This window comes from Schistocerca nitens, chromosome 2, assembly GCF_023898315.1.
Source record: "Schistocerca nitens isolate TAMUIC-IGC-003100 chromosome 2, iqSchNite1.1, whole genome shotgun sequence".
Taxonomy (NCBI): Eukaryota; Metazoa; Arthropoda; class Insecta; order Orthoptera; family Acrididae; genus Schistocerca; species Schistocerca nitens.
The window spans coordinates 724,057,685-724,076,556 of NC_064615.1; the positions used below are offsets into that span (position 1 = coordinate 724,057,685).

The 18,872-nt window shown below is 40.4% G+C and overlaps 1 protein-coding gene across 8 annotated transcripts in view; it reads right to left on the reverse strand.

Moving 5' to 3' along the window:
- Positions 1-847: 847 nt before the first annotated feature.
- Positions 848-18,872, reverse strand: part of LOC126236910 (delta(3,5)-Delta(2,4)-dienoyl-CoA isomerase, mitochondrial) — a 73,969-nt gene continuing 55,944 nt past the window's right edge. For all 8 annotated transcript variants that reach the window (XM_049946563.1, XM_049946558.1, XM_049946559.1 and 5 more), the window contains exons 6-8: positions 16,877-17,030; positions 10,132-10,258; positions 848-1,041 (exon numbers count right to left, since the gene is read on the reverse strand). In XM_049946563.1, the coding sequence (XP_049802520.1) occupies positions 943-1,041; positions 10,132-10,258; positions 16,877-17,030 (380 nt within the window). In that variant the 3' untranslated portion in view covers positions 848-942. The remainder of the gene's footprint in view (positions 1,042-10,131; positions 10,259-16,876; positions 17,031-18,872) is intronic.

Genomic DNA, 18,872 nt, shown 5'->3' on the forward strand with positions numbered 1-18,872 from the left:
AAGTGTCATGTCCAAACTCATGTCTGTCAATGAGAATTGGCTTCACTACCATGAGCTGGAGACGAAAGCCCAGTCAGTACAGTGGAAGCATACAGGCAGCTCCCTCACTGAAGGAGTTCTCCACAGCAACTTCAGAGGAAAAACACTTGACCACAGTCTTTTGAAACAAGGGTGGAATCATCCTCATTGACTGGATGGTACTAGGGACTACCATTAACAATACAGCATACATGGAGACTCTTCAGAGGTCACGCTGTCCAATTCCAAAGAAAAAGCCAGGAAAATGAGTGAAAGGAGTGCTCTTGCAACACGACAACCCTTGTCCCCATACATTTAACAAAACTACAGCTGTCATCACTGAGATAGGCTCCCAGATACTGCCACACCAACCATATTCTCCTGAATTGGCTTCTTCTGGCTACCACCTGTTTGGGGCTATCAAGAAATCTCTGTACAGACTTAATTTCACAGACATCCAGAAACTGTGAGAAGGTGACCTTTGGTGAGTGCGAGACTCAACAGAATTTGCCAAATTGATGGCACAAGTGTGTGCAGCTTAACGGAGAATGTTGAAAAAGTGCACATTTATGCCAAGGCATGACCCCCCCCCCACCCACACACACCCACACACACACACACACACACACACACACACACACACACACACACACACACACACAGAGAGAGAGAGAGAGAGAGAGAGAGAGAGAGAGAGAGAGAGAGAGCGGGGGGGGGGGGGGGGGGCGCATGAGTGTATGTGAGCACGCGAAATATGGTACATCTTTGCAACACTTCAAAAAGGAAGAAAGGAAGTATATCTGTCGAAAAGAGGAAATTAAATTAGCAATGATTTCAAAATACATTGTATTATGCAAAAATATGTACAAAAGTAATTATAAAAACATTCTTTAAATTACGAAGACAGTTACAAATTTATATAATTTATAGCTTCGAAAATTCTGGGGCACCACTCTTCGTTGCTGCAGCTGCTGCTGCATTCATGAAATCTTCACTCTGAAGCATTACCATGTTCCAGTCATGCTGCAACAGGAAGTTTTTTTTTTAATACGTCTGTGTCTGTACAAATGCGTGGGAAAGTTATGGCACAGAATGTAAATATTTATGGGTAAAGGAGACCACTCACTGAATAGCAGAAGTGTTGAATCATTGACAGGCACACACAAAAGAGAATGAAAACTCTGCTAGCTTTTGGAAGAAATCCTTTGATGTGCTCTAGAATACAAATACACATAGAAATGCACACCTGTGTACCATTATCAGGACTGGGTGTCCAGCTGGCATAAGCACAATGTGTGTGTGTGAGAGAGAGAGAGAGAGAGAGAGAGAGAGAGAGAGAGAGAGAGAGAGAACGTGCAAGTCTGTAAAGGATTTCCTCCAAAAACTAGCCTGTCTATGACCAACTTATTACCTCTCCTACTGGGTGAGTGTGGTTTCCTTTACTCCAACATATTTCTTGTGTCTGTATAAGGAGTGCAACACATCAATCAACTAAAATATGATTTAAGATTCTGGAGTTTATAGTGATAGCAAAGTCCCCAGTACAGAAACCACTATCAACTAAAGTTAAACTCGGGAATCCCATAATCGATTACGTAGTTATAACCAGGGGACAAAATTGATTGCCTATTGTGCATCATCATCTTTAAATTTTAAGACATCCTCTTTAACTATCAATATGCATTTTGCTCCTACACATTTTCTGATATCATCTACCTACATTCCATTACGTAATAACCTCTGTCTTTCTTATACCTTGAAATCCAGCAAAGAACCCCTTTGGCTCACATATCACCTGACAACATTACCTGCCCATCTCCATTTCATTTTGTCTGCAGTCTAAATTACATTTCCCACTTACCTGTTCCACAGTCTATTTCCTTTTCCTCTTGTATCTTCTAATAACCCCTGTAACGCATCTCTTGTTTACTTACTGAGCAACACTATGTCTCATATGGCATTATTTCCAGCATCTTGTTATTTTTAGTAATGTCTGAGGTACAGTTTTACACGACGAAGATCCACAGATGAGTGGAACCGAATTTTCTTGTATGACAATGCGTAGCAAGTGGCTACTGTGATGAAATCCATGACAGTCAGCAGTAGTGATGATCAGGGAGATGCCATGAATAAATAGCGACACGGTCCCAATGAGCTCATGGGCGACTGAAGAGGTGGTCCGATGAAGCAGAGCCTTCCGGAGTGGCTGACAGCAGTCTTAATGGCTGCGATCCAGGTGAAAGGGTGCCCAACGGCTAAGATCATGGCAAAGGTTCAAGACGGCTCTGTCTGCCAGACACGAACAGCGGCAGGCATTGCAGTCCAAAGCCTTGGTTATGGCAGTCGTTGGTCAGCCTAGAGCTGAAATGGCCATCAAGGAGCCAAGCAGCAGCCTAAGCACCCATCAGTGGAGGAATACAGGTTCAGTTTCATGTGACTGCCTGGCCTACTAAGCATCTCCACAAGCGTGGTAGCTGAATGTGCAGGGGCCCCGCCCAGCAGGTATTACATTCCTACCCCCTTACGGGTGATAGTGCAACCATCTCAGAGAATCGCAGCACCAACAGGAGGAGGCACTTAGCAGCCACCAGAGAAGATTGGAACAAAACATCAGGGCAATCAGTCAATGAACCAAAAATTTGACCTGATGAAAGAAGTGCACTGCATCTGTGTAGGAGACAACAACTGGTCACTGTAGGCAGTGAGGAAGGTAGCGCTGGTGGCAAAGTGTCCAACAAAGTGCAATCCAGGCTCAGAAGAGCACACAACAGCATCAGCATTGACAGCAGGGATGGCTGGCTGGACAAAAGCATGGCTGCAGAGGAGGTGACACCAAAAATGGTGTCGAAAGGGCCAGCAATGACTGCAGAGAATGCTACATGGTCAGCTGCAGTGGTGGCCACAACAATGGCAGCAGTGGCAATGAAGGCAGGGCAAGGGATCCTGAGGGCTGGTGATGACAGGAGGAGGCTGCACAGAACACCGCAACAGCCAGGGATGGTGTCCAGAGGACTAGTTGCAGTAGGGCCAGCAACAACTGGATGGATGGCCATGACAGATGGTGAAAGAGCAGTTGGTTGATTGGCATTTTTTTTTCTTTCGGTGGGGGTGGGTGGGGGGGGGGGTGGTAATCACCAAACAACAAGGTCATTAGTCCCTTGATTCATGAGTGGTGCTTCTGGAAATAGACACATCCACCAAGAACATGTTCTGATCTAGTTGGGAGATTCATAAAAGTAAAAAAGAGAAGGCTAAAAATGTAATGGACATCTGTTGTACAGTCAATAATAAGAGTAAGATGAAGGAAATAGAGAAGACAGTGGTGGGTGTCCCTGGAGCTCTGCATGCGATACCAACAGCTGTTGCACCCTTGATCCATTACAGTCAGGAGTGCCCACTGTTCAACAAATTGTGACACCCAGAATAAACAACTGGGTGTGGCAGAAAGGACATAAAGCAGGAGATGCCCCATTCCCAACGACCTTGGCCCTGCTTTGGGGGTAGATTAGAACGTTATAACTGAGGGAAAAAATCACTTCCACAGAGATAACAGAGAACCAATTCAACCATCCTTGAACTGTGTGCCAATATTGGAGGCAACGAGTCCGAAATCTATACTTGGGATGGAGGGCCAAAAAAAGGGGGCCATTCCACCAACATATATAAGCTACTGTTTATTTTTTTATTTTACTGTCTGTAAGGCTCAACAACCACACGAAGGTGGCTTGTGACACAAAAAAAGAAAACTATGGGTTAACCTGGAGTGACTGATGCAGAGACAACACAAGACTGTGGATTCCTTTCAGGAGAAGCGAAAGAAAGAGCACCATGCTGTAGTAGTCTCCTTGATAGTGCGGAATTATTAGATGGAAAAGTAGCCCACTAGATGTTGTTCCATTTCTGAGTGAGCAGAGATCACACATGCAACCACACTCATGTGCACCCAAAACTCCGCACCTGGGGGTGGCAAAGTGAACAAGGAGCCAAATGGTTGGCCATTTCATTCCCCAGGATACCCACATGACTTGGGACCCAGAGAAAGAAGACTGAACAAGTAGCTTGATGAAGGTCAACAAGGCCATGAATAGTGGGAGACCAAAGGGTGGCAAGAATAGATCTGTCAGTAGCCTGGAGACTTGTCATTGAAACAGAACATATTAAAACACCATCAATGGAGGCCCATTAATAAAATGGAGGGCTCTACTAACAATTGACAGTTCTGCCATACACACACCTCACATTCCCTGCAGCAAATGGCATTCCATACTGGCAGGAGATGTATGAACATATCCTGTCTGACACACAGTTTTAGAGCCATTGGTGTAAAACATGGTAGCATACTGGAACTCTTGGAGAACAGGATGTAACAGACTCCGAAAGGTCATAGGGGCACCTAAGACTTTAGGACCTTGGAAGAGATCGGTCCAAATCCAAGGTCTGGACACCATCCAAGAGCGAGTACACAAAAAACACAGGGAGCACAGTCCAGGCAGAGGAGATGGAGGACTTGGCAGAAGGAAGCAAGTTGCATTCCAACTGGTAAGCCCATTCGAGGGCAGGGAATCGGGAAGATAACACCCCCCGTATGTGAAGAGAATGTGACATCAGATAATCAGGGAATTGCCAAATGGACTGGGTCTAACAGTTTCAAAGCTGGAGGAGCTGCCATGCTATAAACTTGGCAACCATAGTTCAATCAGGACAAAACCACGGCCCAGTCAATGGAGATAAAGAGTAGCACAATCTGCACCTCGAGATATTCAGGTAAGGAAGCAGAGTGTTGAGCTTATGCATGCATCTAGTCTCCACATGATGAATATGAGCAGCCAAGTCAGCTTTTTATCAAAAAGGAGGTCCAAGAAAAGTGACTGCACTACAATGTTCAGGGGTTGGGTACCTAAGAAGAGTTCCAGACTAGGATGGACCATGTTACAATGGCAGAAATGACCTGTATTTTTGTAGGGGGGTGGTTGGGGGGGGGGGGGAGACCTGAAACCATGGGAAAGAGCTCATGAGGGGTGTGCCAGATGGCATTTTGGAGCTGGCATTCAGCACAGGCTATCGAGTGGGAGCTGTACCAAATGCAAAAATAAATGACATGCAACGCAGGGGTGACCAGCAGCCCAACAGAGGTCACTAGCCTATTGATTGCATGAGGAAGACAATAACACAATACAGAGCCCTTTGGAATGCCGTTCTCTGGACCCATGAGGAACTCGAAGTGCTGGCTCCATCTTGGAACAACCAGTGGGATAAAAACTAATGAATAACAATTGGTAGGAAGCATCAAAAGCTCTATTCATGGAGGGTGAATAAAATGTGATGACACCAAACAATATCTTACACCTTTGCAGATCAAAGAAGACAGAGAGAAGGTGTCAGCATTTAGAAAAAGCCTGTTGAATTGCTGTTTCCTACCTAAGCATATGCTTGGTTGTGGATTGTCTCTCCTGGAAACCACACTGATAGGAGGACACTAGACCCCAATATTCGAGAACCCAGCATAATCTGCGGGCAACTATTCTTCCGAGGGGCTTACAGAGTACATTGGTCAGGCTAATCAGCCAGTAACTGTTGAGAGACATTTGGTTCTTGCCTGCATTAAAGATTGGGACAATTACGCTATCTCATCACTACAAGGAGAAGGCATCTTTGAGCCAATGGTAACTGAAGAGCCTGAGGAGGTAGTACTTTTGGGGAATATCCAGGTGTTGGATGCTGGGGCTTGTGTCACGGGATGAGGTAAGGGCTTTCTGCAGTAGAAAGAAGGCCAGATAGAAAAACTATGCCACTGCTAGTGGGTCACAAGATGTTCCACAAAAACCAATGAGCTGGCACAAAGGCCACCCTGTGGCACAAGAACCAGAACAAATGTTGATCGTTGGTGGCCCATAAGACCACAGAGCTTGGCCCACAGCTGAGATGAAGGGGGCATACATCCCCTGGGAGGAGACACAGCACTCCCAGCATTCCTTCTTATTGTGTTTGACTAGACAGCGAGCCTTAGCACGAAGTCGCTTACAAGTACTATGATTTATTGGCGGAGGATGTTGTTTGAATCACAGCAGGGCTCATCGGGAATTCACAATAGCTAATGAAATCTCCATGGCACCAACCAACCATTGTGGTGGGTGGGTGGGTGAGTGGGTGTGTGAGGAGGGGCGGGAGGAGGAGGAGTAGGAGGAGGAGGGAGACATTAAAAATGAGAATAGCAGTTACAGCAGTGTGGATGACCGCATCTGAGATGCCTTGCACAACCTCATCAATACAATCCAACAGAGTTGGCAAATGTAACAGCAGAGGCATACAAAGACCAGTTTACTCTGTGAAGTGCACAACATGGTAGTCAGTTGGTCCAGCAATGGAACGGAAACATCAAGATTACGAGAAAGTGGTAACTGCTACAAGGGTCATCACGTAGTGACCAATGTAGTGAAGTGACAAGATTAAGGGAAGACATAATTAAATCAATAGCTGAAAAGATGTGATGGGCAGCACTGACTGGGATAGAAGAACCTGAACTTAGGAGGAACAGATCAAGGTCTGTAAGAAGCTGGCCAATTGGAAGATTGCTGTCAGAAGAAATGGTATTCCCCCACATGGGGGTGGTGTGTGTTGAAGTCCCAATCATGAGAAAAAGGGTGGGGGGGATTGCTGAATTAATGTGGTCAATTCAATGTAAGTGGCCTGCCTGGAGGTAGATGAAAACAGCAAATGGTAATCGCTTAGGTCATTTACACCCCCCTTCACCACTGCCTCCAACGAGGCAAAAAGAGGAATCATTCACTGACTACATCTTTATGAACCATAGTACAGACCCTTCCAGATGCCCTCTTTGGACCAGCACAGTTCCAACAGAACATACAATAGACACTGATTACTTGTAAAGCAATGTAAACTGCAGAAGACGGCAGAACAGTAGCACCCATTACAATTACAATGAATGACCATGTGACTGGTCGCCAGGTTAGGTGTGACAGGGCTAGGAGGACTGTTCACAATGCAGGATCACTGCCAGTCACCAAATGAGGATGGAACCACATCCACAAACATAGGTTCAGTATCTGCACAATTGGCACCAAGACCACCATACAGTGGGAAGACAGAGTGGAAAAAAAATAGTAGAAGCACCGTCTTGCAAGTACAGAACGGGAAGTAGTGCTTCAAGGGCTGGGATTCCGGCCAAGCACGTACCCACACAAGGGATGAGAGTCCCCTGCAGGGATGAAAAAGCAGACAAGGTTGGCCAATGATGATTGGACTAACACCGAATGGGCCAACAATGAGTGGGGTCATTGTCTGTGGAATTCTGGGAATAAGAACAGAGTGTTGTATGGCATGAAAACATCATAATCACACTTGATGGCAGGAGACCCAGCTTGCCACAGCATAACTCCAGGATGCCCTGTCCAAACTCTGTGGAAAAACTGGAGAGCCTAACAGAGCCAAATGATGCTTTGCAGCATTTCCTGAATTTATCTGCCCCTGAATAAAAGGCCTGAAGGCAACAAGGAACTGCCTGACCCCAGAACTGGAGGGCTGCCAGCAATGATAGCTCCCATTGAGAATGCACTGCAAGTGAATTAGAATCTGACTGAACACAGAAAAATGAGAAATTCATAAATTTACAACAGTAAGTAAGAGAATGTCCATTAGAACAACACATGAATGGACTGATCAAACGATGCAGAAGAGAAAACTTCTGCTGAGAAACATGTACATATACCGAGCAGGGGGAAAAAAAAAAAAACGGAATCAAAACAACGGTACAACTGAAAACAGGTACTGAATCCAGGAACTGAACAGTCCACTATAGTAAGGCATCAACATTCCTGGTCCGGCGGTAGATGGTTGGATACTCTTGCGCTGAAATAGGAATCAAATACAGAGACTTAACAGAAGAACAAAAAAATGCTGCCCCATCAAGATGAACTAACATACTAGCAAAATCAAACAAGTGAGAAAGAACAAAGCCTTGTTCCAGCAAAGATTAATGAAGACACATCAAGAAACACAAACACCTGATAGCATCTCAACTCACAGAACATGGGCTGGCCATGGCTGCATCATCCATGCAAAATGCAACGTGGCATGGCAGCATCGAGCTCAGCATAGCAGAGGGGAGGCAGCTGGGTTACAGATGAGACCAGAAGCTGGCACCGCAGCCAGCAAACTATAAGTAAGTGGTGTACTGAGAATTCACACAAACTATAAATGTCACAGGTATCATGAAACCTGTTTTGTGGTCACCAGTTGAAGTGTATGGTGAACGAGGGAAGAGCAATGAAACCGTAATCATAATTGCCACTTGATTAATTTTTGACCGACTGGTGTACCAAGATAGTGATTGATCTGCACATGTTACAGGGACAAAGATTGTTTATTAATGATGAATTAAATTCAGTATGGCTTTAAAGGGCAAAGTTCCCCAAATAAATACAACTGAATGTCCTATGACAGTATGTAACAAGTGACCTCTATGATAAAGTCCATGATCATCAGTAGCAGTTCAGCAGAGAGGAGCCATTGATTTGTAGCAACACTGTCCCATGAGGCCATGAACTTGTGAGTGAAACTGGGCCTTTCAGAGTGGCTGAAGAAAGTCCAGTGGCTGAAGAAAGTCGAGTGGCTGAAGAAAGTCCAGTGGCTGTGATCCACATGAAGGCAAAGTAGGACCTTCCAGAGCAGCTGTGACTGGTGAAGTGCAAGATGGTTAGCAGCGATGGGAGGCACTGTGGTCCAAATTGTAGTCTTGAGGGCAACTGGTGGTTGACCTGGTGCCCAGACCTGAACTGGCCATCAAGAACAGTGACTCAAGTACCCATCAGTGGAGGAAAACAGATGAGATGCTCACGTGGACATGTGACCACACAGACACAAGTAGGACCAGCAACTGCAGTGCTGCTTACCGCAAACTGTGTGCATTGTATTGGCACAGCTTGCACCCCCCGATGCTGCAGGAGGCTTGGTGATAAACAGCTCAGCACCTCTTCAGTTGACACACAACCTCCAGAGATTAGACAGGGCCTAACATGGCATATACTACAATACCTGTCGGTCTTTGATTCTTCGTTTGACATGTTCAAATGCTTTAGAGGATCGTGGCATCCTTGGATAATTTCCCCTCTTTTCTTCTAATAACAGTGCTAACCTTCATTTTAACTGATGTAATATGGTGTCTACTATCCAACCACAATATTTTAGACACACAGTGACATTACATAAATGAGTACAACGTTGACTAAGGAAAACACATTGCACTGTGAGTGATTTCAAGATAGTTGTGCACTGTGGGTGATTTCAAGATAGTTGTACATGTACTATCAAGTGGTTCAGTGTGTTCTCATGAAATATTCAGTGTGTTCTCATGAAATACCACAATAAAAACTTATGGTAAGCCAAGTGAAGGGGCCTCTCTAACAGGAACAATAATATTGTGGTTGACTAATAATCAACATCAATTGTTTTGTTTTCTTCTCACTGTTACTGTTTTCAAATGCTTCTCATACTGATATTCATTATATTTCTCATGTTGTCTGAGACATTTCCCAATAGTTATGTTTCATTTTGTATATTCCATCATCTTCTATAATCACTTGCTAGAATCCCTTGCCTTCTCTTTAACAGTTGCATTTGCATTGTTCCATTTGAGATTTTATTTGTTTTGGTTGACTTTGTACCTGCAGTACTTTCTGATGTTTGCACACCTGTCTTTGTTAAGTAATTTACACTTTTGTCTATTACTGTGTAACCTTAGCTTTCCAAGAGGGAGAATTTTTTACTTAATTTAATCTGGTTTATCTATTTGTACATAAATTCTCAATCTACATTTTTGACTTCCACCTGATCAGTGCTTCTTTCTAGCCTTGAATTTATTTTTAACTTGCATCCTAAATCTTTTTTAAATCTTACTCTGAAGAGGTACTATCCCATAACTTCAGGGAAAAACATGAGTCAGTGAATGGGGTAAAAAATGCTACAACTTTTTTGTGCACATATTGATGAAAGCTTTTCAGTATGTATATTCAATAATGGAATTTATCATCAATAATCCAGAGCAGAGCAGAGAAAGGCATTATGACATTGAAAAATCACCAGACTGCCTGTACTTACAATATTGTCCAGCCCTTCCTGTACTGTGTGATCTCTTGAAAATACCAAATTTTTCTTAGTACCTTGGACAGCAACAGGACTGTGCGAAGCTATAGAGGCAGCCACAGAAAATGCCTCTTTCATCATACTGAAACAATAGTGCCATATTCAATAATGATCTTCTTATCTTACAAAATGCAAATTATTTTACTGTGATTTTGTTGAGGGAATGTACCCTTTAATATTCACAATCAAGATAAAGCAAACTTGTTCCAAGTATGTACAAACATACAAGAAATGTATGTTGGTATAAGCAAATGAGGTAGTGCATTTGTTAAGATGCTGCCTCAGATTTGGGAGGACAGTCTCATGGCCTGTGCAGCCGTCTTGATTTAGTTTGCTTAAATATTTCAGGTAAATGCTGGGATGGTTCCTTCAATAAGCCCAGAGCTGACCACCTGCCCTGTACTCTTGTCACTAAAGATGTTTCTTATATTTTCCTTGTATAAGATGACAAATTTTTATAATTGTAAAATAATGGTTGGGTGAATAAATTACTAATAATAATACAAATATGTGGATTTGTTTCAAGTTTACTTATACAAGAATGAGTTCTACCTTTAAACATTAACCAGGCCCCAGTGATTATCAGCTGTCATTTGGCCACAATCCATAAAAAGGATAATTGTGGGCTAGGTGAAACATTGTACATTGCACCCTTATCAGGCAAGGGCGAATATAAAATCACCTTATTTAAGAAATAATGAATATTCCACTATATCAATCAAGACAATATTAAGTTTGGAAAATATGTTAGGACAATTTCACAAAACTGAGTTACTACAATTATGAAGCCTTAAGTGCAATATAATGTAAACCTTGCCTTCAAATGACTGACTGGCCATAATAGGAAATTCATGCATTGTTTCCAGGATTCAAGCACACTATCAGTAGACTGATAAATACTTCTGGTGAATTAGCTCACAAGAAAATAATTATTGTAAATAATCCACATAGATACAATCTGGTACAGCTGTGTGCCATAAATAATGAAACATTGAAAATTAATTATCACCTTAAAAGCATTTGATGTTTATCTCTCAATAACTGTGACATAATGGTAGCGTAGAATCCCCCAATGTAATTCAACAAACTTAAATAATAAGCATAGTGTTATGTATTTAAACCAGATGTAGTAGTCATACCTGAACACTGGAAACACGATGACATGGTTTAGTATTTGAAAATGTGTCCATGACATTCTATACTGCTTTCAGTCTAAAAAAACAAACCAGGTAGTGGCAAACAAATTTAAAATGGAAAAAAATGAATGTTTAGTAACTACTGATTTGAACAAACTGACTGGAGCAATTTTGAAAGCTTCCTAACTGAAGTTACAGAAATGCTACTTTCCATAGGCAAGAAATACTGTAGCAAACATTGAATTACTGGAGAAATAAATGTCTATGTGCTGACAAATTATGTACTAGAAAAAAGTAAGATCTGGTAATAAGTGAATTTGGTCAACTGATGAATCAACCATGGAAACAGATGACATTACAACAACTTACCAATTTTTTCTGTGGTGACTCTACCCTTGAGCTTGGCATTTCTGATTACTATCCAGCTTGCCTTCATTTGGATCCCCAAGGAAACAAAAATGGAAATAGTATGTATGTAAAAGACTAAACTATAATGATAATGTCAGTGGCCTCAAGAATGTGTGTTTAGCAACACGTTCTACATATGATTGTTTTGCCTCTGATTTCCGGTGCTGTTAATGTTTCAGTGTCACTTGCTCAGTGGCCAAGAAAGCTTTTGTTGCAAAATATACAAGTAAAAGTAGCTAGATCAATAATGATAGGTGCTAGATGAATTACAATAATTCTAATAACAATGCAAAATATAGTAAAAAAACATAAATAAAGCTTTTTTCAATGATTATTGTGAATACTATAAAGGTTGATAACTAAAATTAGAAGCAATTAGACATCACCATTCGCCAAAGTGCATATACCACCTAGCTATAACAAATAGCTTTAAAAATGTAAGAAACAAATACTACAGTTACTTCAACATTCACTGGATGAGAACTTAAAACATGATCACTGTGAAATTACAAATCGTTTCAGTGATTATTTCTCCTCAGTTGACTGAGTAAAATGTATTCATGAGACCTTTTTCTGCTGCATTTAATAAGGTATTTTAAACAGCAAACTTTCCTGAAAGACTGAGTGCAGCTTAATAGTCACAGCTTCTGAGAAAGGTGATAAACAGTACAAAATTTAAAGACAGTCTCTGTTCTATCCATCTCCTCCAACATAACAGAAAAGCTGATCTAGAGCTCAATCACAAACATTCTGAACAAAGACAACACAACACAATTGTTTAGAACTAAAATGGCTTCTTAAGAAAAATCCACTTATGTAGCAACTATATATTTCCTTGAAGAAGTAATAAGTAATTTCTACACAAGACTACTACTTATCCGTAATCCTTCGCACACTACGGAGTTATTTTTTCCTTTTTGAAGTTGACAAAAATTACTATTGACTTTAGTGCTGCTCAGCAGTATGCTTCTACTCAGAAGCACAGAGAACAGTGTAAAGGGAAACAGAGTTTTTCGCAATTGCATTTGTCTTCAGTGCGTCATGGTTGTAGCACTGATGGTGTAATTTCATCTCTGGGAGCGACACTTTCGATTCATCTTAATTCTGCTAGACAAGCTGCTTCAGGGATAAATTCATTCTGGTGTCTGAAAATGATTGGAGGGAACTCTGCTGTTCACCTAGCTTGTGCACATGTCAAAGAAACCTTTGAGGCAGTGTTTCCTGGAAGCGGTCCTTCTGAGTTCATCAGTTCAAGAACAAAGGCAACATATTTAATACATAATGCTTTAGTGCATATTTTAAGCAGCAGTTGATGAATGATATTGGAGGAGTTTTGAGGATAATGCAAGGGCGGCTTCAAATAAAGGGCTTCAAACTGTAGGTATATACTGGTCTGATTCCAAACAAATGATTATGTCAAACATCACAGACTTTCTTCACTGCCAAAGCCACTGTTAGTGATATTTACTCTGAGTTAAATTAATCCTTGCATAATGCACAGCTTTCTCATTCAAAGCTGTTGGTGATGGACCCAATGTTAACAAAACTGTTTATCATATTATGAATGCCTCCCTGAGCCTGGTAGGAAGAAAACAGCAAACTGATGTTGGAACATATAACATACATATAATGCATTCCAAAAAAGATAACACTTTGGTGAAAATGCTTCAGATATAATGTTTCTCTTTAATTTTTTTGATGGCCAAACATCTCATTGGGAAAATTTTGAAAAATACAATCAGACATGAAACTCCCAGGTCATTGTTTTATGAAACATGTTTCCTCTATATGTGTGACATTAGGACTAGCTGGAGAGAGACTAAGACTGTTGGTCAGCTGCAGAAAAATACCTTCTTCAGTTCATGCCATAGCACAAAAACAAGCAGAGTTATTTGCAATACAAGAATATTGTTAAACTATTAAAAGACAAAACTACCAAAGCACAAATTATCTTCGCGTGTGCCAAGGCTAACACATGTTCATGATCCACTGGTTTCTTTCAGAAGAGAGCTCTTTTAATGCAACTAATCTGTAATGAACTCCCACAACTCAGCAGAACATTCTCAAATTAATTTTGTTTTATTGCTGCTCCACTGAGTCTGGGGCATTTTGGGTAAGTAGTACTTGCCATTAAAAGAAACATAATACTTGAAATTAGAGAAGGTGAAACTAAGCGTACAAGAAAGATGCCATAACTCCCTGCAGGCTAGAAAGCACTTTGTATCTGCTTGTATACACAGTTTGGTCAAGTCTTCTTTGGATAAACCTGTGTGTATTATCTTTGATGTTTGCATCTTGCAATGAGAAGAATCATACAAAAACAGTGACATTCTTCCAACTATGTACAGTGAGTATGTGCTAGTTGATGAATGGAAATTACTGGCAGTAGAAGAAAGAGAAACTATTGATATCACAAGGAAGATCAGGTAGTGACAAGAACCCAGTGAACGTTTACTGGAGTATTTTTTTTTTTTTTTTTTTTTTTTTTTTTTTTTTTTTTTGCAAAGACATATACCCTACTGTCACAAAAATTGTGAATAATGCACTTGCAGTTTCACTTGGCAGTGAGGGTGTAGTAAGGGGATTCACTTTTTTAGGGAACATCTTGAATGAAAGCACCACAAATATGTGTGAAAGAACATTGGATTCTCAATTGACTGTAAGAGATGCTGTGGTTAATTTACGTGAGAGGAAGGCTCACTTTGTAATTATTACTTGGGAACTTCAATTGGCATGTATAGCTCATGTCAGATAAAAGCAGTACTGTGAAGATAAGGAGAAAATGGTTGATAAAATAACAAGAACAGGAAAAAGAAACACTGTTACAAGGAAATATGAAGAGTAAGTTTGAAAAAGAAAAAGTGTATGCTGAACGCGGTGCCACGAAACAATAGATTAAAATGCAGTAGTGTAACTATTTGAAACTAAAATAAACATGGTGTGGTTAGCACCTTAAATGAGATTGATTGTATAACAGTAAACTAAAGTTCCATTTGATTTTAAGAAACTAACAACATAATGTGTATTTTCATTTCAAACAGTTGCACTAACTTATTTTAACGTACTGTATGATGGCACAGTGACAAAACCCACATAAGGGTCATATTTATTCCTTTGCACTTATGGATATCACATCTGAGAGTGACCTCTGCCTATTTTCGACATCAATGTGCAATAACGAGTCACGGACAGCATGTGGCAGCACTGGCAGTGGGAGGGGGGCGGGGGCAGTTGGAGGGGGGCGGGGGTACAGAAAACAGTGCAAGTCATTTCATACTGCAGAAATGAGTGAATTATCTGACTCTAAAATGGAAGAACATTGGCTGACAGGCAAAGAGTGGAAGCAGTTCTGAAACGGTTGTGTTTGTAAACTGTTTACATGCCCTAGTGGTTAAAGTATACCATATACGGCGAAATGATGGTATCCAAAACTATCTCTCCTCAACGACTGTTCGACAAACGTTCCTGCGTACAGGCCTCCGAACAGGCACCAGATTCAAGTACTCATGCTAACTGCTGTTCATTGGTGGCGAAGGCAGAACTTCGCATGCCAGTACCACAACTGGGCATCCACTGAGTGGCGACAGGTGGCCTTTTTAGATGAATCACATTGTATGCGCCATCAGAAAGATGGCCATTGGTGCGTATGTCTGAAAGCAAACACTGGAGGAGGGAGCATTATGGGGCGAGGAATGTTTTCATACTATCCTCCAGGTTATCTCATCGTTCTGGAAGGCACAATGGATCAACACAAGTATGCATCTCTCTGTGGGGACCATATACACCCCTACAAGCAATTTGTTTTTCTTTGACATGATGGCATCTACCAGTAGGACAACGCAACATGGTACACTGCTCGCAGTGTGTGTACATGATTCAAAGAGCATAAGAGTGAGTTTACCATACTTCAAGACAATCAAACTGCCCGGATTTAAACCCAATTGAGAATCTATGGGACCACCTTGATTGGGCTGTTGCACCAGGGATCCTCTATCAAGGAGCCTAGTGCACCGGAGTCAGCATGGTTCCACATCCCTGTCAGTAACTTCCACAAACTCATTGACACTCTTCCTGCACATCTCACACTGCAGGAGGAGGTTATTTAGCCTTTTGACTGGTGGCCACATTAACGTGACTGGACTGTGTAGTAATATATTGCTTTGAATGTGCATTCTCAGATTTTTGAGAATAATCCTCTTCATGACACACAATGTCTCTCTTGTAACATCTGTCACTGGAGAGTAAAGAGAATCTCAGTGACACTTGGACATTTTCTAAATGAAACAGTGATAAACTGCGCTTATCTTCTTTGGATGTTCTCCATCTCATGTATTAATTCTGTCTCATAAAGAATCTCTCTTTGCTCATTTTCTGTTAAAAATGCCCGTAATTGGGAGAAAAGGGAGGCACGATACCTGCAAGAACAGTTAAAATGTTTTCTAATGTAGTTATTTCTAACTAACTCTTTATCAATCTTTGAGAATACAGCTATGGACAACTTCATAAATACGCATAGTGATCAGCACTGTAAGGTAAAATAAGAAAAGTGTACCAGAGTTTACTGAAATAAGCATCACTGATTTTATTTTTTAATACCAACAGCACTTCTACCTCTGGAATTACTACTGCACCTTGTGATATTTTACTTGTAGGAAACAAGTGTATTTAATAATAATACAACACCACCAACAACAACATGAGCTTATTGCTTAATAAAATGGTTTCTAAATTATGTTCTTTACTGCACAAGCCACCTCAAAAACATGGTATCTGTTCTTTTCTTTTTTAGTACTTTATCTCTCATGCAGTACGATCCTTAAAAGTATGTTCTAACTAAGTTAGATTAAGAACAGTTCTCTTTAAGAACAATTCCCCCTTCACTTGGTCTGACGAAATTTCCCATCATTTATTTGTAGTGAAAAACTCTAATGGAGATAATCAGATGAAATTTGAACACATTTCCACTACTAACAGTCTCACTACGATTTTGCCAAAATTCTTTTGTTAACATTAAATACGTTATAAATATAATTTACTTTTTGGGAATTACAGCAAGCAGTTTGCTGTTGAACTGAAAAAATCTAATGTAATAATGTGGGAAATAAATTTAAGTTTTAACAATCCATATCTAACATACCCATCAGCATCCAACATACCTTTCTTTATCATCAAAAACTTTGCTGAGAAGTCCAAACTCTTTTGCTTCCGATGACAAAAGTTTACGTGCTGTGTAAGACAATTCTCGACATAAGCTATCATTTCCAGTCACTTTTGGAAGCCTCTGAAGAACACCAACATCTGCAGCCATTCCTGCAACCATCCCCCCAAATCAGAATTTCATAAAAAAAACACAGTTACTAAATACCATATCACAAATTACATTAACTATTTTTAAATGTGACATTAAATGCAAGACTTTTCTCATCTGGCATATTTTCCGTACACACAAATTAAGAAATATGAAATTCATTGCTATGTGCATAAGCAGCGACAGTTATGCCCCTCATGATAATAAGCCTTAAAATATTAGTAACAAAACAGAAATCAGGGCCCAAACGGAAAGGTTTAGGTGTTCCTTTTTCCCCACGTGCCATTCGAGAGTGGAATGGTAGAGAAGTAGTGCGAAAATGGTTCAATGAACCCTCTGCCAGGCACTTAAGTGTGAATTGCAGAGTAACCATGTAGATGTAGATAACAACTTACTGAATAGTAGAAGCACTGAGTCGTCAACAGGAAGACTTAAATCTTTGCTAGCTTCAGAATGAATTATTTTTGATAGATTCTACCAGGACTTTCCATTAATGTGTTAAAATCACTATTTTTATGTTTTAAAAATCATTCATGAAATTTGGTGTTCAATGAGAGTTTCTGCTTATTTATGTGCATGAAAGTAGGTGACAATTATAAACTTGTTTAAAAGGAGATTCACAAGACATTCACCAACAAAAGAAAACCTAGGCAACTGTAGTGACTGTGGCTGCATAACATAGATCTACTGTTGTACTAACTGATCAAACAGCAAGTTCAAATAAAAATATTTACTTTAACTGAAAAGCCTTTGCAGAAATGATTTCTTTCCTGATCTAAAAATAACACTTACTATAGACGTGTACAACTTGACCCTATTCAACTGAAATATCTGTTATGTTTGCACTTTGAACAGATAAAAGGATTGACTATTAAGATTTTATGAGCTCTCAACGATAACCTCATTAAAAGCCAAGCACACGTTCTGAGTGAGGACTGATAGGGCAAGAAATTAGCCCTAGCCTTCTTAACTGAAACCATCATGAAATATGCTCAAAATGGACTGCAGGACCGAAGAAAAACTACATCTGGATGGTCACCAGATGAGAACCTAAACCCCACTCCTCCAAAATGCATTCCAGGTATGCCACCTAACTTAGTTTCAAACCGTGGTAACATGGTAATTTATTATCTTCAGCTAACCAATACATCAGTCAGTTTTACTGTTCAAAAATGCCACATACAGAAGTACAGTAGAAGTAATATTTATAATACTGTTACATTTTCTATTCAAACTGTGACACAAGGAATTTTGCAGCTGCAAGCTGTGCTTTTATGGAGCTGGGTGAAATGCACTAAAAGTATACTTTTAGTTTTAACAAAACTGAACAGTAAACTACACAGACTTTGTGGACTCTACAGTAAATGTAGGAATGGCTGTTGTACATGATCTGTGCACAATGAATCTCCAATTGGAACTTTGCACAAGTGATTGTATTTGTTGCAGTGTTAGCTTCACTCAGTGAAGACTTGACCACTATTATAAACACTGTTCACTGTAAACACTATGCGGACTGTCTATGCCATTATTCACCACGTCTATTCAAAGATGCACATAGGAGAGCTTTTATAAAACGTAAAATACAAATTTATTACATTTTCAGTATTAACATAAAAAAGCAAAGGTAGTTAACTCATAGAGTATGAATTTTTTTAACTATTACTTATATACCCTCAAAATGGCATAATAGTAGGTTCTACTTTTATGAGAGGCAACTTTGGATTAGTGTATACAGCGATACCAGCACAAAATGTATGTTTTAATTATGTGTGCTTTTATTTCTGACACACTGGTTTTCCCTGCCACATTTTATCTGACACAAAATGACCATGTGACTTTCAGTA